This window comes from Ochotona curzoniae, unplaced genomic scaffold (assembly GCF_017591425.1).
Source record: "Ochotona curzoniae isolate NIBS_2020 unplaced genomic scaffold, NIBS_Ocur_1.0 scaffold_4812, whole genome shotgun sequence".
In the NCBI taxonomy this organism is placed as follows: Eukaryota; Metazoa; Chordata; class Mammalia; order Lagomorpha; family Ochotonidae; genus Ochotona; species Ochotona curzoniae.
In genome coordinates, this window is record NW_024467124.1 from 5,583,526 (window position 1) to 5,607,946 (window position 24,421).

Sequence of the window (24,421 nt, forward strand, 5' to 3'; positions counted from 1 at the left end):
CACTAAGACAAACCATCGTTATGAATATGGTGTCTTCTCCCCCGGCCCTCTCCCTAGGGAAGTAATAGAAAAGAAACCAGAGAAGTTCAAAATTGAGTGTCTGAATGACATCAAGAATCTGTTTGCTCCAACCAAGCAGCCCTTCTATGCTGCCTTTGGAAACCGTCCAAATGTAAGTGTCTGGGTCCAGGTAACAGCGCGATTCAAATTCCAAGGGGCGGGCTTGAAGGGCATTAGCCACCTCATAAACTCGGCCACTTTTGTCAACAAGAGAAAATATGTCCAGTTTTCACTTAGTGTTTTTTTTCTAAACTCTGGTAGCAGTCAGGAAGATTCTGAAGGACATAGTCGGAATTACGGAGGAGACAGAAAGATCTTCTGTCCTCTGGTTCACTCCCCAAGTAGCCACAACAGCTGGAGCTGAGCCAATCTGAAGCCAGGAGCTTCTTTCAGGTCTCCCAGGCAGGTGCAGGGTCCCAAGGCTTTGGGCTGTGCTCCACTGCTTTCGCAGGGCACAAGCAGGGAGCTAGATGGGAAGTGGAACAGCTGGGACATGGACCAGTGCCACTATAGGATCCTGGCACGTGCGAGGCAAAGGCTGTGGCCACTAGGCTACTGTGCTGGACCCCAGATTTGTCTTAGAATTTGTATAAACAAAGACATCTTCTCAGCTGCGTTTTGTCAGGCTGCTCTAACTTGCGCTGTAAGTGGCTCTGAGCTCTGTCCTTGGGTCTGACCCAGACTACAGCTTTAATGCTCACCCTGTCTCATCACCGCCCTCACCCGTCTCCCATCCTCTGTCAGATCTCAGGCTTGTGTAAGCCATTGCTCCTGGGCCTCTTCCTGCTGCAGGGCCACTGGCTGATTCTTGGTTGCCCATGTTTCTGACTGTCCCACGCATTCCTGAGTTTGCACCACTGTTGAGTTGGGGTTTATCTGAAGCTCAGTGGGTTTATCTGTCAGTGGCAGGGCCGCACTGGGCCCAGCCGCACACGTTCCACAAGGAGTTTGTTCATGCAGTGCTATGACTCCCAGGGAACTGAAGCAGCCCCTAGTTCTTTCTCCCTGTGATCACCCTGCCGGATGTTGTTTCTGCAGGATGTCTATGCATACACACAAGTTGGAGTTCCAGACTGTAGGATATTCACCGTGAACCCCAAGGGTGAATTAATACAAGAGAGGACCAAAGGAAACAAGTCATCGTAAGTATAATTCCCCTTCTGGTCCCAGGAGCCTGCAGCACTCGGGGATAGCAGACATTACCAAGATGAGCCCTAGCTGGGCACCTGCCCAGTGTCTGCTCCTCCAGAGAGCTGTTGGCAGGATCAGCATTCTCCGTAGACTTTCAGGAGGAAGTCTGCTTCGGAAGAACCTGAACAAGTAACTTCGTAACACATGGTCTTGCACTTTTGATTTTTAAGTTAACAGCCTCTCTTCTCCAATCCCTTGTAGATATCACAGGCTGAGTGAACTTGTGGAGCACGTGTTCCCACTCCTGGATAAGGAACAGAATTCTGCCTTTCCCTGCCCAGAGTTCAGCTCCTTCTGCTACTGGCGAGACCCCATCCCCGCAGTGGACCTGGATGACCTGGCCTGAGGCTGCATCTCTGATGGTGAAGGGGCTGCAGTCGTTTACCGCACAGCACAGGAAGGTGGCCGGCACGTGCTTTCCTGAGCAGAGACAGGTCTCCTGGGCAGGCACTGCTGCCCTCCTTCGCCTTCCTAGGTCCTGGATCAGCACTGGAAGCAGGAGTGAGGGGATGGCTTGGTCAGAGGCCTGTGGTCCAGTCAGGGGCCCTCACACATGCTTCCTGCCAAGTTATGTCCTGACTGCTCCTTCAGTTGCGTAACTTGAAGGAGAATGAAAACGAAATGGGCTAAAACATTATACAAAGTAAAGTGTTATCATTTCCACTGGGATTGTCACTCTCTGTAACCAGGGCCTTTTCCAGAGGGTCAGAGTCCACAAAACTGCTCCCTGTGCAGTTGGTGGTGCTGGCTGATACTGTCTGCACAGGCTCTGCTCCAGGCCCTTCCTTTCCTGCACACTGCAACAGAACGGTGCTCTGGTGTGCAAGCTGGGTGTACCTCCAGGTGCACGCACTGCAGCCAGACTCCAGCCCCCACAGATAGGGGCTTCTGGGGGAGAAAACCCCTTCTGTCATTTTTTCATCTGTGAGTACTCCATGCTGAGCGGCCTTTAAGTTATTTCTTAGACATAGCCAGAACAGATCTTGTAGGTCTGTATTTGACGTCTTTAATAAAAGCACTAATAGTGGGCAGTTAGGTTTTAAAACAAAACAACAAAAAGAACCTGTAACCGTTGTTTCAAGGAAGCCTCAGAGATTTGGGGCCATCATGTTTGCCCTTGAATGGACCTTTTCTCTGTCTCACTCCTGTTGGCTGGCCTGGCTGGGCCTTTGGGTGTGTTGCTTTGAGGACAGGGTTCAGATGGCTGACTGGCGTCTGGCTTTGGCATTTGCAGTCCTAACCTGGTAGTAAAGCTGCTGGGAGGTGGGTAAGGTTCTTGGAGTGCCTGTTGAGCAGTCTGCCCGTCTGTAGTGTCCCAAACCCACCATTTTGCCTCCTCTGCCAGGCAGGGGACTCGTGTGGTCGGCTATGTAGAATCCACGCTGAGGGTCCCATGAGGTTACAGGAGCACCAGTGCATTTTCACTAGCATGTCCATCATGGCTTCACTTACTGTGTTGTAATGGACTCGTGTCACAGGACGGGAACATGGAGTGAAAATGCTCCTGAGTTGTCCTCAGTGTTGATAGTCACAGTGGTGTTAACATGAGAGAACTATTAGCAAACTTGCAGGGAAGCAACTCCACGCCTCAGTCCTGTGGGAGTTCACAAGCAGAGGGAGCTCCTGCTGGGAGAGACTTCTTGTTTTAGTTTGTCTCATCCAGAATAATACCAGTCTGGAATTGGAATAATGTAAGGATGGTTGTTTTTCCAGATTGGAGAGTTCGAAGTCCTGATGCTAGCCAGTGTCCCTGTGGTGTTAGATGCAGAAACAATGTTGAAATCCCTTAAACCCTTGGTGGCAAAACCTGGAGGCACATGTCCCAGGAGACGGGCCGCACAAGCTCTCTCCAGGGCAAACCACCTCCCTTAAGGAGTTCAGTGAGTTTATTTCTGTATGAAAAAAGGTCAGGGGAACTAAGTTATGTTCACATGATGTTCTTCCTGGTTAGTTAATGAATTAAATTCTAGATGAGCAGCCATGCGGTTCCTTGATGGTGCAGACATCGGCCATGTGTCCTCACAGCCATCTGGGACTTACGGAAGAGCAGGAGCTGGGTGTGCTGCTCTCCAGCTCAGTGGGAGTTGGCATGTGTGGTAGGTAAAAGCTTAATTCACATCTTTCTTAGTCCTGTGTAGGTTGTCCTTTAGCGTTTCTGACGGGCTTCTTTCTTTTTCTTGAAAGCTCTTTTCTGGACACATGGGCCTTCTCAGAGGGGGCAGCCAAGGGCCCAAGTCTCTGCTGCAAGGTGGAGGACATCTGGCCCCTCTGTCCCAGTGTCCATTAGTGTTAGACTTTGTCGCTGCAGGTTGATCCAGTGGGCACATAGGCTAATTAATGTGAGTCTCTTTCCTTGTTTAAAGGAGTCCATGTTGCTGAAAGTAGATGATTATTTTTGCTGTACTGTTACTAACATATTAGTTTGTGCTGAAAATCCATTGCCATTTGGTACAAATGACATTTGTTCTTTCTGTGAAAGAGAGATGCCCTCGAGTGTGTTTGTACACAAACCTTAGGATGGGGGATTGAAGTGCAGCCCTCACGCTGCCCTCAGTGATGGGTGACGTCACAAGGGGGGTTGCAGGCAGCTGGGGCTCTGCCAAGTCAGTCCCGTCGGTTGCTCTGTTGGTTGAAATGACTGCTTTACCTCTTTCCAGTTTAGTCTGGCTTTAAGTATTTGCTTTCCTGTCCCTGTGTTGAGGCTGTACTGTTGTGGTGTGTGAGGGGCACATTGAACCTGGAACAGGCAAATGTAACCCTTGATTGAGGACCATGTTTTGCTGTGTTTAAAAATATCTGCAAAACTTTTCGTTGGAAAATGAAAAAAACTAATGTCCTAAAATGAAAGCTGCTAAAAGTCATAGGGAGACTACCTGAGGAACCAAGCTGACTAAATGGCTGGGGAGCTTAGCTGCCCTGCAAGGCCCTGACCAACTGGCTTGCACACAGCCCTTCCGCCAGGTGCCCTGGAAGGTACACAGGCAAGACCTGTTAAGGAAACAGTTGGAAGAAAGGAAACACTTTCTCTTTTTGCAAGTTGGCAAAAACAGATTCCTGCAGGGAGTTTTACTCAACAGTGTCATTGTATTTACTCTGTAAAGTCTTGTTTTCCCTTGTGTTAGAGCATTCTGGGCTTAACAAAATTGGTTAAAGTGAGTACTTTTTCCTGATAGAAACGGCTTTTTTGGTTTGGTTTGAAGCTAAGAGAGGGGAAAACTGCTGATTTAATTTAATAATTATGTTCAGCCTCTGATAAAGTGTTTGATGAATAGACAGCAACGCCACTAATAAATTTCAAGTTGTCAGAAATTAATTGTAAACATCAGTACAGTACTCTTAGTTATGATAAAGACAGTTGTCTTAAGACAAACGGCTCATATTTTGGTGCAGTGTTTGATGTTCAAAACAAAATGTTACAACAATAAAAAAAATAATAAACTGAACGCATTTGACTCTTTCCTTTGGTGCCATTGAAGCCATCTTCTCTATACTCTTGCCAGAAATTGATCATTTCCATAAATTAGCATTCAGATCTTTGCTGATACTGAGATTTGTCTAAAAGGAAGTCTTATTTTTGGTGCTTATTTTTAAAACCCTACTCCAGAGGTGAGGCTATCCCCACAGGAACCACCCTCACTAGCTTTGTGTGTTCTGCCAGGAAGTGAGTCATTTGTGCATATGTAATTTCTGTTGTAGTTCGGATGGAATTCAGACAGGGTTTCCCTCTTGCCCCTCAGAGCCTTTGACACCCCACATTTCACTAACCCCTCCCTCAGGGTGCATACCACGTAGGAGCCCCAAAGTTATTATCAGATCAGCAGTCAAAGCGATCTTGGATAAAAAACCACATATCTTGTCATTTAAACTAATGTCTCTCCGTCTTCTTCACCGGCTGTAGCTTTGTCCAACTACGGGGTCCTTCCTTGAGAATAAGCTTTGGTATGTGGAAAAGTCTCATATTTCATGCTGCTTCATCATGACCGCGACACAATGGTGGGGTGAGGGGAGTCACGGGGTCTTTGGAGTGTATTTTGAGAATGGAAAGGAGGCATTCAGACCAGAAGTTTGTGGAGTGCTTCAGGAAGGGGCTGCAGCTCTGGGCTGTCCGTAGTGATTCCCTCTGTCGCCCACTGCCGCCCCTGGAGCTGCGTGTTTCCGTCCTTTACCCTTTGCATTAATAGATGAGAAAAAGGAAAGCTGTTATGTGTGTGCTTATTATTGCAAAGCAGCCCTGGGTACAAACCATGTTTCAGATCTACGTGCATGTCGCCTTTGTGTTCAAGCTGCAGGCAATCTGAGAAAAGTCATTGGAAAGTAGTGTTTTCAAATGTTTCTTGCTTTGACCTGCTGCCTTTGTTTCAGGTACAATTTTGTTGCTTTTAATCACATGGAGGAGGCCACGTGCTAATGCTACATACGGGAAGGACACTCCTGCCTGTGTCTGCGGATCTTAAAACCTCTCAGCCTTTTCCTAGCAACAGCTCCTTGCCATCAGAAATGGTAACCTGGTGCCTTAGTTCAGGGATTTGGTTGGCACCTCTGACTTGAAGGCACTTAAGGGATGTGCTGACTTTTTATTTGAAAGGCAGAGTTAGAGGAAACAAATTGATCTTCCATCCTCTGATTTTCTCCCCAAATGGCTGCATTGGCCAGGCCAGAGCCAGGAGCTTCATTTGAATCTCTCACGTAGGTACAGGGGTCCAAACATCCTTTGCTGTTCTCCCAGGCACAGGAGCAGGGAGCCAGGTCAGAAATTGAATTGGCACCCTTATGAGATGCCAACATTGCCGTCAGCACCCCAACACCAGCCCCAATGTTGACTTTTTAAAGAGGCTTCCTCTGAGCCTTTTCCCTGCCCTCAGCCTTTGGCTCAGCTGTTTTCTATCTACACCAAAAAGCCCTGCCTTGCTGAAGCTGTTGTCTCCTAAATGAGCTGGGAACCATCCTTCATGCTGTTCTGTTTTGGAGTAAACACAGGATCCTGTAAATCATGCTCGTTCTGTTTTGCCTGCCTCAGTTACAGAGAGCCAGGAGTTAACTCTTGTCAGTAACTGAGTCAAGATGCACTGCAAGAGGAGGACCAGGTGGTACTGAACGCTCGGGAGAGCAGTCCAGGATAAGGTAGGACGGGGGAAAACATCTGTTCACCTTCTGCCTGGCCCCTGCCGTCCCAGCCACTGGGCATGTGTCCTTGGGAGTCCTTCATGGGTGAAGAGGGTGAACATGCATGCATGTGCCAGTAGGTTTTCCTGAACCTGCGTTGTTGGGTTTGTTTTCCCCGGGTCATTTCTAGGACAGCCAAGAGCACTAACGGCTCCCTTCAGCCAGCTCCCCAGCTGCAGAGACGGGGGAGAAGGATGCTCTCACCCACCATCCTGGGAAGCAGGCTTTCAATTTTAACTTAGTAAAGTTGCACACCCATAGACCCCAGCTGGAGTGGACACGTAAGAGCTTTGTGGGGCCCAGAGGTTACCCCTAACTTCATTTGCAAACAGACCTTGAAGTTGAGCATGCTGCAGTATAAGAGCATCTTGCCATGGCCCAGGCCAGGAAAATTTGAGCTCTTGGTTCTGCCATCTAGACATTGCCTGGGGACCATGGGGTGCTTATATGTCCCCAGAGGGAACAATTGACTAGCTTCCCCCCAGCTTACTAACAAAAACTGCCCTGAGTGAAGGATCTCCAGCCTAGCCGTTTCTGGGCTTGGGCAGGAGCCCAGCCGCCTGGCTTCCCTGTCCTTCAGGACAACACGCCGGCCTGGGGGAAATGCTTGCCTTCCTGGTGATCTCAGCAGTCAGTGTGTCATCAACTTTATATTGGGCCTCTTGTTGCCTAGGAACCTGAGAGTTCATCAAGATGCATCTGCCAGTGCACTGTGCAGTGCAGCAGTCTGGGCAACTGCTGGGATGCAAGTTGCCAGCATCCCCAGAGGGAGCCCTCCTCTGCCAGATCACATGGGGGCTTTGACCCCCCCCCCCAAGTGCTTGTGGTTCATCTCTGCAAGCCAAAACCCAAGCACACTTTGAAGAGTAGTTAGTGCCAGGTCATATTGTGCCATTTTTAAAAAGCTGCCTTTGTACAGTTGGCTTATTCACTCTGAATCCATAAAGTATCAGACACAGTAACTTGAAGAAGTGGTTTTATATTTTTATTGACACTCCCTGTCATTGCACTTCAATTGTACATATCATTCAAGGAGCCCAATAAGGTTTATAACAGTCTCAAGTGCATCCCCTTTTGTAGTTGGTGGGCCAAGGCCGAGGGGAGCAGGGGTGAGTCCCAGGCAGCAATGGGGATGCAAGCATGGAAGAACTCCATGTGGAAATACTGGTGTCTGTGTGGTGGCTCAGATCACTTGAGCATTTCAGTATAAATACCAGCAGCTGGGTGTGGTGTGACACTCCAGCCAAGAACAGGCCTAGGGGACCAGTCTTCACCAGGCAGCTCTTCCTCCCCCATCAGCAGGACATGAGCCTTTGGTTTGGCTTTCTAGGGAGCAGTGTGAGCCTCAGTTAGCACCAGGGTTCAGCTCAGGAACCCTTGCAATGAGATGGAGGCCACGAAGACAGAAGGAGAGGAACTGGCTTCCAGCAAGGGGGCCTTTCCAAGGCTTCCAGGTGTGTAGTTACAGCGATGGAAACATCAGCTCCCAGAGCCACCAGGAGTTTGCCCCGCTGCCTGCCTGGAACCTGGAAGGCCTGGTGGCCTTGACAGTGAGGTAAGGCCTTTCTCTTGGGGGCAGAGGGTGGGACATAAAGATCTAGACCAGTGCTCCAGTTACATATATTAACTGAATATATTAAGGCTTCAGAGTTTTTACAACTACTATTCCTTTACATCTTCCCAGCCACCCTAGAGAGGAGAAAGAAAAGGATATAAGAAAACCCCACTGAATGTGGAGTACATTTCATCAAAGTCCGTGTGGGCCAACCTGCCCCCGGTCACCACAATATTGACCCCATCCCCTGCCTTCAGGTGCACGATGAGGTGGAAGGCTCCTGGGCCACCACAGGTGTGCAGGGCCCCTGGGGGCCGGTGGTACTCCAGAAACTCTCTCTTGTACCCAGCTGTGTGCAGCTGGGCCACGCTGGCATTTGACACGGACAGGACTGCTTCCACGTAGGCGTCCCTCTCCGGAGTGAGGGTGGCTGTAATCAGGTAGCGCCCATCATATGGAGCTGTGAAGATCCCTGGGAGGAGAGAAGTGCTTATCAGTGCTACCATCAGAGCCCGTGAGGTTCTCTGTTAGCCTGGAAGGCGGAGTGGGAGGGCAGGATGAAGACAGCATCTCCCACTTGTCCACCACGGCGCTGCTGTTAGCAGTCAGGTCCCAGCATGTACAGAAGGCAGGCTGGCAGTGGAGAGTGTGGCCACCAGCAAGTCGGACCACTTTCTGTCACCTGATCCTCACTGCAAGACCCGACGAGCTGGGAAGCCAGGTGAGAGGCCACAGTGCCCAATTTTAGTGTGACAATGCACTGGAGAAGGTGGAAGAGAAAGATGCCTATCTCTCTCTTCCCCCAACTCCAAGCAGAGTGACACAGTCATGTCTCGGGCTTGAGGGAGGGGGGAGGAATTCAGTGCAGGCCTCAGGGTCAGCAGAGCTCCATGGCACCGTCCCTACACCTGGTATCCACTGTGGCCCTTCCCCCTGATGGCCAGGGCATCTCACCTAGCTCTGGTGGCCGAACTTTGAGGAAGACTACCTCCTGGGAAGAGGAGCCGCAGAGCAAGCCCAGGACTAGACAGTGCAGACACATGACAGCCCTGGAAAGAAGGGAAGGAAGCACATAGCAGCAGCCATCCCAGCGCAAGACCAGGAGGCAAGTGGGGGTAAGCAAGCTGGCCCTGCTTATTACACCACGGACAGCTAAAGAAGGCGTTCACAGGGCCTTTGCAGGCCTTGAACCTCATGCCTGGGACCTACTCCTCCCAGAGAGCCAGCTTGAGATTTCACAAGTCCAGATTTCACTCTCCTAAAGCTACTCTTTAGGAGCTCCTCAGCCAACCAGGAAGCTCCCAGCACCCACCTTCCCAGGGCCCTGGTAAGACTGTGTGGTACACCCTGAGGTCAGGAGAGTGGGCTGCTCCAGCTCCTGCTGCTGCAGTAGCAGCTGGATGGTCTCAAGAAACTTGAGTGGCCCGTTCTTGGAAACCAAGCATGTGAGGGCCCAGGAAGGAGGTGTTCAGCTTTGTCCACCCCACCCTTCGTCAGCCCTGGGAAATCACTTGGCTAATGAACAATTTTTAAAAAGGAAAGGTGCCATTTGGGATGCCCAAATCTACATCAAAATGCCTCGGTTTGAGCCTTGGTTTTGCAGGTTCCAGCCTCTTGCTGTTGTAGAGGCAGAGGGTGATGGGTCAGGTGGTTAGGTCCTTGTTAAACACACACAACGCCTGGACTGAGTTCCTGGCATGTGGCTATGTCCTGGCTTCGTACTGTATTACAGCATTTGGGGAGTAAGCCAGCAGATGGGAGACACCTCTGTCTTAATCTGTCTTAAAACTGTAGTTGAGAGCATAAACAGCAGAACTGAGTTGGTAGAAGAACTGAGCTCAAAGACAGGTCTTTAACAAAAAAAAGAGGCGGGGGGTGGTATCTGGTTTATTTTGAAAGAATGAGGAAAGTTTTCAAGATCTATGAGATGCCTCTAAGCAAACAAATATTTGTATTAAGGGTGTTGAAGAAACGAGGAAATTCATGGAAACGCTAGTCCGGGACCAGCATTCCCATGCAGGAGGATAGGTCACGCTACTTGCAAAGCCATCCCATAGGAGCACAATTTGAATCCTAGCTATTCCACTTCCAGTGCAGCTCCTGCTAGCGGTAGAAGATGACTCAAGGGCTTGAGGTCCTGCCGTCCCCATTAGGAAGCCTGGATGGAGCGCCTGGCTTTCGCCTGACCCAGACCTGGCCACTGTGGCCATTCGGAGAGTGAGCCAGCAAATGACAGTTGCTCTTCTCTCTCTCTGGTAAATAGTTTTTAAAAACAATAAAAATGAAACCCAGCCAATGAAGTCATTGCTGAAAATTTTTCAAGTCTTAGGAAAGACACAGGCATCCAGGTCCAAGAACAAAGGATTCCTAAAAATGCATCCAAAGAAATTATCTCAGACAGTATTAAAGTATCAAAAATAAAACTCTAAAAACTGCAACAAAGATCCCAGTCCCCTCTAAGGAAATGCTCATTAGATGTGCCACAGACTTAGCTGAAACCTCACAGCCGGGAAGAAATGGGATGCGAACACCGTGCAGATCGCCTGCCAGCCAGGGACACTGTAAACCCAGCAGAGACTTCCAGAAAGGAAGGGTGAAGACCTTCTACAAGCAAAAACCGAAGGAATTGAGACTAAAGTGTGTGTCCTATGTCAGAAATGAAAATTGATCACCACCAACCTGAAAACATGCCGAAACGCCATTCTCAGCTGTGCAGCAGGTGCACGGAGGTGAGGGGAAACGGATGGTTCCTAACAGTGTTCTCCTATGCTCCACATTAACCCAAGGATTTTTTTACACTCAATTTTTTCTTGTAATCATTAGGTTCCAGTATTAGTTGACCTCTTAACATAAGCTACAAAGCCGTTATTTCTTTACATGTTTAAAATTTGCCAATAAAACTATTTAGGCCTGCAGTTAACTCTAGGGAAAGGTTTAGAAAATTAAGGGCCTGGTGCGATAGCATAGAGGTAAAAGTCCTCACCTTGAACACGCCAGGATCCCATACGGCACCAATTCATGTCCCAGTGGCCCCACTTCCCATTCAGCTCCCTGCTTGTGGCTTAGGAAAGCAGTTTAGGACGGCCTTTCAAAGCCTTGGAACCTTGCACCTATGTGAGAGACCTGGAAGAAGCTCCTGGCCCCTGGCTTCAGATTGGCTCAGCTCCAGCTGCTGCAGCTGCTTGCAGAGTAAACCATCAGATAGAGGATCTTCCTGTCTCTCTTCCTCTCTGTATATCTGCCTTTCCAATAAAGATAAATCTTTAAAGGGAAAAAAATGAATTTAGGAGTGGGTGCTTACCCTGATGGTTACAACACCGGTCAATGTGCCCCAATCACATCGGAGTACTTGGCTCAGTGTTTGGCTCCTGCCTCCGGGTCCTGGCACATGTGGACCCTGAGAAGCAGTCATGAAGGCTCAGTGCCACCCATTCCAGCCCTCAGCTGTTGTGGTCATTTGGAAAGTAAACCAGGAGTTCTGTCAGCCTCTTCAATTTTAGTTTGATTTGTTTTATTGATTTAAGATTTATTTTTATTGGAAAGGCAGATTCACAGAGAGGAAGGGACAGATCTGTCCGCTGATTCACTCCCCATCTTATGGTCTGCTTTCCCAGACCATAAGCAGGGAGTTGGAAACTAAGTGGAGCTGCCGGGATGTGAACCAGTGCCCACATGAGATCCTGGTGCATGCAAGGTGAGGATTTAGCCACTAGGCTATTGTGCTGGGCCAGCCGCTCCAATTTTACCCGTCATCCAACAATCCCACTGTCAGGTATATATGCAAAAAAAAAGAAAAATGAAGTCTGTTGAAAAGACTGCTGCAGTCCAGTGTTTACTGCAGCTCTAATGACAGCAGCCAAAACAGGTCATTCAGCCTAGCTGTAACCCGCGGATGAGTGGACATGTCAGTGCATGTGGGCGCTGCAGTCCCGTTCCGCCACAGCAAAGGCTGGGGTCTTGTGCTCTGCAACAGCATGGGCGAGTCTAGAAGACTCTGTGTTGGTAAAACAAGCTGGGCACAGAAAAATACTGCATGATCTCACAGGTGGAACCTTCTAAAGCAGAATAGTGGTTAGTGTTGGTGGGGGATGAGGAAAGCCAGTGGGAACAGAGTTAAGTCAATTAGGAAGAGCAGGTTTTGGTGTCCCATTGCACAGCATAACTATAGTTAATAACAGTCCCAGCACAAAGAGTAAATGAGGGGATAGACCAGCTACTGCACGGCATATCCATACATCAACACACTGCATCGCATAAATGTGTGCAGCTGTGTGTCCCTCAAAAACAAAAGGAAGGAAAGGGGAGGGAAAGTTGAGCTGCAGACACCGACCAGACCCTGTGAGGACCAGCAGAGTGCAGTGACGTGGCCCCAAACCAAGGACTCCCAGCAACACCTTCAGCTGGAAGACCTAGGGCCCTTCCCCTGGAGGGAAACTTAGAAACTGCCTCATAGGCTCCACAAGAACATCCAAGCTGGGATGCAGGTTCAGTACAAACAGGCAGTCGGGATAAGCTCAGAGTTGGTGTGCTCTGCCCTGGCCAGGCACCCAGGTGCCATCCAGCCACGGGGTGCAGAAGCACCCATGCCCATGCAGGGATCTGCTGCCAGGGGTAAGGAAGCAGCAGTGGGGCTTGTGAGCGTGGCATTGTTCCCCAGGGAGCAGCAACTGGAAGTGGCCCCGCGCCTGGTCTCAGGGCCCACAGCCAGTGCTAGCACCAATGCTTGGGCAGGAGAGGGTGAGGAGGACAGGCCTACACCACTGACACAAGCTGACAGCTGGCAAGTTGGAGGGCCCTGGACTGAGAAGTGCTCTACGGTTCCTGGGGTTTAAACAGCGGGAAATGCAAAGCCTGCAGACAGCAGACAGAGCCAGCCCCTGCTCTCAGGGGTCAGAACCCTGCAGAGGAGCCTCAGGTTCATTCCCTATATTTCCTTTACTGAGGACGTGCTGCACGTGGCTTCCCGGGCGCATGAGAAGCAGAGGTCACCATTCCTGCTTACTAGGGTCATGTGACCCATCCAAGTGGACAGCTGCAAGTGGGAGTGGCCTGGACCCCAAGGGTCATGGCCATTCTCAGCAGGTGGCCTGACACCTGTGGGGTCAGGAGGAAGTGAGCGGCTTGCCTCTCCCAACAGCCTCAGAGAGGGGAGTAGGTTTAACATCGCTGCGCTTTGCTCCCACTGCATGCAGCACCCTGAATCCCATTATTCCAAGCTCTGCAGGTGACTGTCACACTCAACTTGAAGGACCACATCTTAGCACAGGTGGGTTTTAGCAAGGCCATGCTCAGGCTGATGCTACAAAGCAGGAAATCTAGTTCCCTCCTCTCCAGATAGCAGCATTTGGGTGAGCAGCGCAAGAACTGGCTGGGAACCCATCTCGCCACAGCTGCCTCAGGAGCTCTGCCCCCTAAACCAGACCTGCCAGGAGGGCAGGGATAGAGATGTGGGCTGCAGAGAAGGAGGGCGGCTGGCCTGGCAGGAACCTGAAGTAAGCTCCCGTCCCCAGCACTCATAGGTCCCAGAAACAACCAAGGCTGGGGGTGGGGCTGGGGGCCACGGTCCCCACCTGTGTGCTGCAGACGGAAGCACTGAGGTTCATTTTGGCGAGGGGCCTTCTGCAGAGACCACTGCCCTATGTGGGGACTCCATGCACACTAAACTCCCAAGGAGGGGCTCCATCAGCATATCTCTGGATGTTGAGATGACTGTCCAACCCCAAGAAGACTGTTGGGAGGGAGGCCAGCCACTGGCAGACCCAGCCCTGTTTACTGCCTTAAGGATCGAGGGGGTGAGTCCAGCAGTGAAGGCTATATGAGGATGCTGACCTCAAGGTCAAAGAACACAGCCGAGCCACCTGCAGCCCTGAGCTGGGAGCCATGCAGAACACCCACAGACAAGGCCCCAGTGCAAGATAGCACTCACCTGTGTTGGGGTTGTAAACGTCCCCATCGTTCACCAGCACCTTGTTGAAGAGGACGACGCCTCCATCGCTGGGGAAAGGCTTCTGGGTGAGCCCCGCGGAGAATGACACCAGCGAAGGCACCGGAGCCCCTGGAGTGGAGAGAGCCTGTGACTGTGCTGACAGGCTGGTGGAGGTAGACCTGTCCCTGGGGGCAGGTGTCAGGGCCAGGAAGCCAGCCCTGACCACAATGAGCATGACTGGGCACACAGGATTCCACTGGTCTGAGACGGGCAGTCCGAACAACACTCTTGCCAGGAAGAGAGAGCCCATGTGTATAGATGGCAGTGCATGCCCGCCCAGTGAGCCCATGGGAGCTGATGCGCTGGGCTGAACAAGGAAGGGAACTTGCTCATCCTAGAGCTCCCTGGGAGGCATTGGGTCATCGGTGTTCAGCCTGGGTCTGTCCGTGGCAAATGGCTGGTTCCCCGACTCCATCCTGTGTTACAGCCCACAGGGGAAAGGTGGGGGTAAGGTACAGAGTGGAGGCAGAGACCACCAGAGAGAAGTGACCTGTGCCTGGGCTCCTGGCAGACTTACCTGGGGAGACCACAGGAGGCGACTGAGGGTACCCTGGGGAGCAAAAAGGAGTGGAATGTCAAAGCCCTAGACAGTTGTTTTTTGAGCCCTTTTGTCACCCTGTTCCTCACCTGGTCAAGTCTTTATTCCTAAAAAAAACAATGAGAAAGACACCTTCTCAGCACCTTCCCAGCTACACTGGCACCCCCGTGCCTGCTTATCCCTGGGCAGGGGAAATGGTACCAAGGCTGGGGGGTAAACTGGCCGTGGGGACACCCTGGAGCCCCACCCCAGGCTGGGAAGAAGACTGCACACAGGTCAAGGCCACGGTGCTGCCAGCAACCTGTTTGCCTCTGGCAGCACCAGCTGGTCCAAACTCCGCCATCAACTAGGCCAGGTGCCACGCTATGTGCAGGCACCAATGTGTAGGAGGGCCGGGAGGTGCGTGCCCAAATGGAGGCATGAACAGATGCCTAGGGGAATGGGCAGATGTGTGCATGGATGGAAAGATCAATGAACAAATAGCATGGCAGTACAGAAGCTGCAACGGCACGTGGCACTAACAAGAGACACTCTGACTTCTTTAAAAAGGCACAAGTGTGCCAGAGCAGGTGGCACTGCCTGCTCCAAGCCGCAGCAGGTGTTGTCATGTGAGAGCCAGGAGTGCTGGCTTCCTTGTGTAAAACAGCATGAATCCAAGCTCCCCTGTACTGCCAGGAGGCCTCCAGGAGACAGGGACAGACCTGGGGCACCCCTGGCACACGGCAGGGAGCTCACAAATACCCAACTCCTGTCCCCCTCCCAGCTTACCCCAACCACCCCATCACAGCCAACCAGACAGCAGTGGCCCCCCCAGCTGCACCCCGGAAGCACTCAGGAGCAGCCATGAGTTAGGCTTCTGCCCTTTAGGCTTCAGTAGCCCCAAGGACACACCTCCCCAGTGGGCAGAGCAGGAGCTCAACGCTGGCTCCAGACAATCTCCCAAGGTGCTCTCCATTTGTGTCCCAGGGGCCTTTGGCAGTTGCCTAAGTGTTGGGTGCTACAATCCCTACCAGCTGGGCTGGCAGGCTCGGGCCACCAGGCATCCTCTGGAAACTCTGAACTTAAGTCTGCGCCCAGGGCCCCAGCAGCAGCAGAGCCAGACTGCCCGCCTGTGCCTTCCCACCCATGTCCCCACAGCTTACCTGGGGCACCCGCGTAGCCTTCAGCGCTGGGCACAGGAGACTGCCCAGTCTGGCCGTCCACCCCCTGGGGCAGGCCCCTGCCTGACACGCCTATCCTTCCTGGAGGCCCGGCCTCTCCCGTCTCCATGATGACACCTGTGGAGCCTGGCAGGAAAGGCAGCCCCGTCCAACCAGGCTTGGCTGGCGGAGGCTGTAGCCCTTGTGCAGGCCACTTGGGCAGCACCGGCCGCTGCTCCACATGTGGCCGCCGTGCAGGGTCCTTGGGGGGCACGGGCCTGCTGGGCCTGGGCAGTGGTGGTGGCGGCGGTGGCGTAAGCCTGAGCTGTGGGGGGCCAGTGGTGGTCTCCGGCGGCAAGGGTTGCCCAGGGGTCTGGGGTGCTTCTGAGGGCTCTTCGGCTGAAAATGACAAGGCAGAGGCACAGGGTTAAAAACTCCAGGCAGGGATGGGTAAGCCAGGGGCGGGGAGCCAGTAGCCCTCATCGGGCCAATGAAAGTGCCTGTGTCCAGCCCCACAGCTGACGCTAGCTTCCTACAAAGTTCCCTGGCACCCACTGGGCAGAGCCAGACCAGCTCTCTGGCACAGCCCCCTTGTGGCAGGCATCTGAGGGGGTCAGCCAGCAAAGCTTTCTCTCAAACAAACTGCAAACCAAATGCAGTTACTGCCAAGTCACAGGTGTCCACTGTGGGGCCTTGGGGATTCTAGAGTTTTCTGTGATAAGGCAGGCAGCTGTCTCTGGGGTCTTGTCCCCACAAGGCGGCCACGTGGACTCCCAATGTTTAAAGACTTGTATTTATTTATTTGAAAAGCAGAGTCACAGAGAAATTGTTCACTTTCCAAATGGCTCTGCAGCCAGAATGGGGCCAGTTCTAAGCCAGCAGCCTGGAGCTTCTTCCAGGTCTACCACGTGGGTGCAGGAGCCTAAATGAGCCATCCTCCACTGCTTTCCCAGGCAATAAAGCATGGAACCACAAATAAGCCAAAATACAAACCCGTGCCTATATAGGATATCAGCATTGCAGACGTTAGCTTTACCTACTACACCACCACGCTGATCCCTGGAAGTAATATGTTTAAGGAGATGGAAATACTAGCTGGTTTGATCATTACACATAGAATACATATGTGGAATTACTGCACATACAGATATATACAATCACTTAGAAATTAAACAGTTAAGTGGCAAAACAGAGGAGCAAGCAGGTAGCTTGGGCACCTTCGAAGAAGCTGAGAGCCCCACTGCCCAAGGCCAGCCAGGGAGCCGCGGAGCAGCAGCTGAACCCACTGGCAGACCAAGGCTGCCAACTTCTATGTGATCACACACAGTCTCCCAGACAGCACAGTTCTGGGCTCCTGGGTACCATGTTTTCTGATTCTGTGGCCTGCTGACACCACAGATGAACCATGAAGGACTGGAAGGAACCAGAAGCCACCAACTCCTTTGCATTCTCTAAAACCAACCACTGCCAATGGCCCCAAGCAGCCAGCTGCTGAGATACCACCGTGGGGCGCCCCTGGCTGACGCAGGCAGATGCCGGAAAGCTCAGACTGCCTCAGCAGCTGGCACAGGCCCACAGAGGCGGTGGTACCCACTCCAGTCTCACCCCTCCCATCACCAGCAAAAGGAATTTCTGAGTAGATCTTCCTGACTCACACAGCTTTGCTCTCCAGGGAAGCCCCCTGGGCGGGAAGCTGCCGCCCTCGCCTCCTCTCACTGTGTTCCTGGAACCAGCCTTTCAGGAAGTCCTTCCCCAGTGCCCTCAGGACATCCAAAAATAACCACTGACCCAAGTGAACAACAGCCTCCTCCTTGGCAGGTCCGGGGCTGGCAGTGCCCAGGTTGCCAAGCTTCTGTCCTGCTCTGTGCTTCTGTGTTTTAAGTCACTAAAGGAAATGAAAGATCAAATACATGCCCCCCCCCATGGTCCACAGGCCAGGTTGCCTGACCACACCCAGGGAGGTTATTTCCCAGCCGTTCCAGTGTCCCAGGGGAGGAGGAAGCCTTAAGAAAGTAATTTGTAACAATTACTCTCTCCACTCTCCTAAGCAGGGAACAGAGGAACTCAACTCTAGACAAGGAAGGAGAAATCCATTGCACTCCAAGGCATCAGGACTTATTCTCTCAGCTGCAGTCTGTCCCCAGTACAACACAGCGTTGGGAGGTGGGGCCTAAAGGAAAGTAGATCACAGAGGCTCTACCCTAGGTTGATCAATGTCATTATCAGAGAGTTAGCTATCATGAGAGGGTCTGTGGAAGCAGCAGCCCTGGCTACATGAAGAGTGCCTGGCTTTGAGCTCCAGTGGCTGAAGGCATTTGGGGAGTGAAGCGGCAGGTGGGGGCTCTCTAAATGCTTCTCACTTGTCCTGCCATTTACCCTTCCATCATGGAATGAGCCAACCCACACGCCCTTGCCAAATGCCAGTGCCATCCCCTTACCTTCTGAGTCTCCAGAGCAAGATTTTTCCTTAATAGATTACCTAGCCTCTGTTATTCTGTTACAATAACTCAAAACTGACACATGAAAGATACGCAGTGTGCCAAAGACAAAGAGAAGACCCCATCAGCCCTCAAGGGAGAATACCAAAAGTGCAGCATCAGGCATCTCAGCAATGCCTTGGCATTCAGAGGGAACATAACTGTTAACCTTGTATTCTATACCCAGCCATACTATCCATCAGTTATGAAGAGTAGAGAACATTTCACATAGGAAATATTACAAAATACCAAACACACAGAGGCAAGTGTCTGACTTACAAGCTGTCACTTGCAACATCTGCATCCCTTCTCAGAGTACCTAGTTTTGATCAGAATGCACACTCCTAACTTCAGCTTCCTGCTAAAGCACATCAGTGGAGGTAGCAAGTTATTGCTGCAGTAGCTGAGTCCCAGCCAACCATGTAAGAGACCTGCATGGGGTTCCAGGTTCCTAGATGGAGATCTGGCTAGGCTGGCCGTTGTGGACATGTGTGGTATGAATGAGAGGATGAGAACTCTCTCAGATGATAAATATTTTGTTAAGAAATGCACACACTATCATTGTGTGGTGGAAGGGATTGGGGAGGGGGCGAACTTGGAGTCTGGGGGTTAAAACTTCCAGCAGCTTATTGGCTGCTGGTGGGTGCCAGGCCAGGATTGTCTCCATGCTTGGAGCCCTGATTCCAGCCACCACGTAAGCATGGTGACCTGTCCCTGGGCAGCCAGTGCGCCATTCCACTTGCTTGCTCGCTGCCCGGCAGCCAGCTCTGGGGCTTTGGGGCTTTGAATTGTTGCTTAGGTAGCTCCATGGTAAGCTCACTGTACTTCTGGGATGTCAATCAATTCTAAAGACGCCCAACAACAGAGTAACTTTTCCTTTGAATGTAAGCAAGGGTAACGAGACCTGGTAGGTTGGAGGAGAGGGATCTTTACGGAAAAGTCTGATATACCAACCTATGAATCCTGTGTAGAACTTGTAATCACTGAACAAAGCTGACCATTGAACACTAGTCCATGCAAAAGGTAAGGCTCGGGGTTTGTCTAGCATAATCATACCCAATTACCTGACATGATGATGGATCAGGAGACGGGTCTCATTCAGCAGGTCCATGACATTAACTAGCACATTAGAGAACCATATCCAGGGGTAGATTCTGTGGGGGATGTGTGAGCCAAACCCTGCGGAAATACTAGCCCCCTTGGTTAGCTCAAGAGTTGGGCTGGCGATGGACTAAGCTAAGTATGACCAAGGAGCCTGCCATCGCTCACAGGTAAAGGAACCGATAACAGTCTGGACTGGTCAAGGCAGCAGCACCCAAATGTGCATCCTAAATAGGGCGTGGGGTGGGCTGGGCTGCAATGTTCACCAACTCATACAAGGCCAAATGGAAGGCCAGACTGCGCCTGACACTGGCCTAAAACCCAATGGCATGTATGAGAACTGGGTTTGGGAGTGGGTCAAGAGGAGGAACTTGGGAAACTCCCCTGGCAGGTCATAGCTCCCGCTGGTGAACACGTGGTCCAGACCTGGGGGTCAGACAAGCTGGGCAAAGTAGCTCCAATGGCTGGCTAATGTGTGGGTTGGTAATGGAATGGGGTGGACCGGGCAGGACTGAGCAAACCTTAACACACAAGCAAAATTAGAAATCAGGATGGAGCACAGGTCATGCTGAGCTAGGCTCTGCACCTACTGGTCTGCGTGAGCCAGGGACCTTAAGCCACAGCATCTAGGGCAGGGGCCAGGACAGGTGAGGGGCTGTGCCAAGCTGAGTCAGAGCAACCACTGGCATGCATGCTATCTATGGCTGGGCACGGGTCCGGTTGGGGAGGTAAGGGGACACCCTGGCTGGGTTGAGATTCCCACGAGGAGTGCAGGGGCTGGAATGGGGGGTGCGTTCTTATCTGAATATGGCTGTAGTCTCCCTTGGCACAAGTGTGGACAGGGGAGAGGTGGGGAGGGAAAGAGAGGGGAGGCTCATCTTTACCTCCTCTTCCATGAAGCCCTTTAGGATCTGTCCAGCAAGATGGGAGCAACCTCATCTCTGAACCAGGAAGCAGTCTGTGCCTCTGGGGTTATTTTTATTTGACATCTTTCTTCATCAGTAAGTGATGGAAGATAGTTTCCTATTTTAAAGGGTTAACTATTTGACATTTTAACGTGATGGGGGAGAGAGAGAAAGCAATCTCATAGTAACTTGTTCACTCCCCAATTAGCTGCAGCAGTCAGGGCTGGACCGAGTTGTATGCAGAAACCAGGAGCTCTTGTCTGAGTCTCCCATATGGGTTGGCAGGTGCCCAAGTTCCTGGGCCATCCTCCACTGCTTTCCCAGGCACATCAGGAGGGAGCTACTCAAAGCAGCACTCCACTGTTGGATGCCAGCTGTCCATATCACAACACCAACCCAAAGGCATGCATCTCCATCACTTTCCATCCCCAGGGCTTGGCACAGGGCCTGGAACACGACCTTGAGCAAACGTTAAGTCTTTGATATATGACAGAAGCCTGGAAGTTTGACAGGTACTCCAGGGCCAGGCCCCCACTGCTGCCAGCCCCCAAACTGGACATCCTCATTTTGCCAAAAACAGTTGCCATGTAGTGGTCCCAGTGGGGCAGGCTGGTGCACACAGGATGAGGAGCAGCCTCTGTTTATTACCTCCTCGGTTCCCAGCCTGGCACACCAAGTGGGAGGCAGCAGAGGGAATAAACTGGGATACCACCCAGACCTGTGTCTACAGTCCGTCTCCTCAGGGCATCTGAGCGTGGGGCTGCAGAGGAGCACTGACACACAGAATGACCAGCACATCCCAACCAGGAGCCTCACAGGACGGCTGCTGGGGAGGCAGGCTGCTTCCCCCAACCGCGGCCTCTCCCAGCTGGGGCTCAGCCCACAATGCCACGTGATGCCTGAGGCAATCGTTTATCACTGAGTTGGAGGCAGGATTAGACAGCTCTGCTCATTTGGGGAAGAACGCTGCAGGCTGCTTTGCAAACCAGGCGTAGAGCAGCCTTTCAAATAGGGTTTCATGGAAGAGCCCAGCATCGCTCCCTAGAGTCTGTGCACCTGAGAGGTGGGAAGGATCAGCAGAGAATCTTTGTCTCTCTCTCTCTCTCTCCTTCTCTCTGTGGATATGACTTTCAAAATAAATAAAGAAACACTGGTCTTGGGGGCTGGCATTGTGGCACAGCAGGTTAAGCCTTGGCCTGTGATTCTGGCATCCAACCTGAGTACAGGTTCGAGTCCTGGCTGGCCACTTAGACACAAACTGCTTTCCTAAGAGACAGCTTCATTCTGCCCTGAGCGGGGGAACCATACTCTGAGACTGACCAAGGCACATGACACAGAAATCCCGGCTCGGGGCTGGATGGCTCAGGGCAAGCCGACACCAGAGGGGCTCACAGTGGAAGCAGCTGCTGGGCTTCCCTGGAGGAAGGTGAGGTGGTAAGAGAGCAGGCCCGGGGCTGGCTCTGGCCCAAGTGCCTGACAGGTGCACCTGATGGGTGCATGTACCACAGGACACTGTAGGCATGGGGGAGAGGACTTAGAACAGGAGTGACAGGAAATGCAGATTATTCCCTTGGCAACACAGAAAGAAGAAACTTGCCCATGTTGGAGTTATTCTATGTGGAGCAATTGGCCACCAAGTTGCAGGTTTGGGAAAGTCACGATGCTGGTAACACTGGCTTTGGCTTTGGACAGAATGAGAGGCAGTAGCACTTGAAGGCAGGCAGACCCGCCCACACCAAGAAGGTGACCACGAAGGCCCGGGGAACAGGGCTACCCAGCAGGAAACCCTCACTGTGTGGCAAGCTGGAGAATACAGGAACACACAGCTCATGGTGTCCTCACGGGGCAGGGACACTGAAACCGGGCGGGGGTGGGGGGAGTTGGCCATCATCTGTCTCCCCTGAGTGCCAGCATCACTTGGATATATTATTTTAGTAGAAATTCACAAACTGATATTCCAGACTATATGTGGATAAGATGTCAAAAGACATATTCAGTGACTGGGGCGCACACACACACACACACACACACACACACACAGACTCTTAGGGCCAAGTTAAGAGTCCCAGCTCCTCCACTTGCACCCAGCTCCCTGCTCATGCACCTGGGAAAGCAGGGGAGGATGGCCCAAGTGCTGAGGTCACTGAACCTCGTGGAAGACCAGGATGAAGTTCCAGTTTCCAGACTTTAGCAAGGCCCAGACCCAGCTACTATGACCATATTATTAACATTTGGGAAATGAACCACAAATAGGAGCTGTGTCTGTCTGTCCATCTCTTTTCTCCTTCTTCTCCACCTCCCTGCCTCACTCTCTTTTTTTTCCCTTCTCTGTAACTCTGCCTTCCAAATAAATAAACACTTTTTCTTAAAAGTCCATGGTTCGGGCCCGGCGCGGTGGCGCAAGTGGTTAAAGGTCCTCGCCTAGCACGCCCGGGGTCCCATATGGGCGCCGGTTCTAATCCCGGCAGCCCCGCTTCCCTTCCAGCTCCCTGCCTGTGGCCTGGGAAAGCAGACGAGGACGGCCCAAAGCTTTGGGAACCTGCACCCGCACGGGAGACCCTGAAGAGGCTCCTGGCTTCGGATCGGCATAGTATCGGCCCGTTGCGCTCACTTGGGGAGTGAATCATCGGACGGAAGATCTTCCTCTCTGTCTCTCCTCTCTGTATATCCGCCTTTCCAATGAAAAAATAATAAAAATAAATCTTTAAAAAAAAAAAAAAGTCCATGGTTCCCCTCACCTATCCCGTTTCCAGGCCCTGACCAGAGTGGCTGTACTCTGCAGTCTTTAGGCCCAGAGCTGGCCCAGGGAAGGACTGACAGATTACCAAGGGGCCTTGCCTCACTCACCTGAACAGCCTAACAGAGCGTGCACCCCGGGGGATGGGATGTGTGCACCCCTGGGGATGGGATGTGTGCAACCCTGGGGTTGGGATGCATGCAGCCCCTGAGGATGGGTGAGTGCACCCCTGGGGACGGGATGTATGCAGCCCCTATGGATGGGATGTGTGCAGCCCCTATGGATGGGATGTGCACACCACTGGGGGTGGGATGCATGGTGCTCTGGCTAAGGCACCAGCTTTGCACCCTGAGCTGCTACAAAGTCAAGGTGAAGATAGTGAAAAGCAGCTGCCTCATGCACACATGCTCAAGAGTGCCACCAGCAGCACAGCCTCAGATCGAGGCGCTGCTGGCAGGGTTAGGGTTGGGCTCAGCCTGGCCCGGGCATGCACGGCTTACTCAGCTCTCATACACTCCCAAAGCCCTCCTGCTCACGGACCCACACTGGCCCCCAACCCAGCCGATCCCCAGCCAAAGCCAAAGCCCATGCCACGTTGACAATGGGCTACCAGCCCTGGCCAGACTCCAGAATCCAAGGGCTCTCTGACTATTCCCCACTTCCTCATCCTAAGGGCTTCCCACAAGCAACTAGAGAAACAGGCTCTGCAGTCTATCATATTCAAGGAGACTCACTGAAGAACAGAATCTTAGAACTCTGAAAACAAGGAGACTTGCAGAGATCAGGAACAGAAAGGGAACGAGTGGAAGAGGAGGAAGTGATGCTATGGCCAGGGGGCGTGGAGCCCCAGGATGGCCCTGCCACGGGGACCTCTGAGAGCCACTGTCCACAGCCATGGACTGGAAGGCTGATGCTGGGACCCAACTCATCCCTTTCTCAGGTCCCTCGGGCCATGTGGACATCACAGCCCCCAGCTTTGCTCCTTCCGTAAGATACGCCTTCTCTGATCAGCACAGGTGGCACTGTGGGTGTCGGGAGGGGAGCTCCCTCGGCTTGTTACATTTGACTTGGTCCCCAAAGCAGAGAACAAAGAGAAAGAGAAGCGAACAGCCCCACAGCCGGACATTGTGGGCAGCAACCCAGGGACCACCAGGGCTAGCACAGAAGAGCTGGATTTCAAACTTGGGGAACAATAGTTACTAGCTGGCAGAAAATCTCCAAGTTCCTCCTGAGATGCAAACTCCGAGCTCTTTATCCGAGTCTGTAAAACCCTGCATGATCCGGATACTACTTTCTGGGTAATCACCTGGAACTTCCTGCTTTAGTCATTCCTGCCCCAGGGCCTTTGAACATGCTGTCTGCTCCACAGCCCATTCTCCTCACAGGCATCTCAGCAGAACTGCTCCCTTCTCCCCCTATTCAGGGACTGGCTTTTCCTGACCACCCATGTCCAGCAGAGCTGTCCCGGGTCGGCCGCCTTGCTCTACTCAATCCTCAGGTTTTTTTCGTGGTCTGGCTTCCCAGCTGTGGTGTAAGACCCATGTGTCAGCACCAGAATGTGGCTCCACA

At 52.1% G+C, this 24,421-nt stretch overlaps 2 protein-coding genes across 7 annotated transcripts in view; one reads left to right on the forward strand and one right to left on the reverse strand.

Annotated features, from left to right (window-relative positions):
- Window positions 1–2,257, forward strand: part of LPIN2 (lipin 2) — a 67,637-nt gene extending 65,380 nt beyond the window's left edge. For all 4 annotated transcript variants that reach the window (XM_040970554.1, XM_040970551.1, XM_040970555.1 and 1 more), the window contains 3 exons: window positions 58–172; window positions 1,099–1,202; window positions 1,453–2,257. In XM_040970554.1, the coding sequence (XP_040826488.1) occupies window positions 58–172; window positions 1,099–1,202; window positions 1,453–1,597 (364 nt within the window). In that variant the 3' untranslated portion in view covers window positions 1,598–2,257. The remainder of the gene's footprint in view (window positions 1–57; window positions 173–1,098; window positions 1,203–1,452) is intronic.
- A 5,125-nt stretch (window positions 2,258–7,382) lies between these two features.
- EMILIN2 (elastin microfibril interfacer 2) overlaps window positions 7,383–24,421 on the reverse strand; it is a 55,427-nt gene continuing 38,388 nt past the window's right edge. The window contains exons 5-8 of one of the 3 annotated variants that reach the window (XM_040970550.1): window positions 15,636–16,031; window positions 14,473–14,505; window positions 13,896–14,024; window positions 7,383–8,441 (exon numbers count right to left, since the gene is read on the reverse strand). In XM_040970550.1, the coding sequence (XP_040826484.1) occupies window positions 8,104–8,441; window positions 13,896–14,024; window positions 14,473–14,505; window positions 15,636–16,031 (896 nt within the window). In that variant the 3' untranslated portion in view covers window positions 7,383–8,103. The remainder of the gene's footprint in view (window positions 8,442–13,895; window positions 14,025–14,472; window positions 14,506–15,635; window positions 16,032–24,421) is intronic. The other 2 variants (XM_040970548.1, XM_040970549.1) reach the window with 2 other exon arrangements.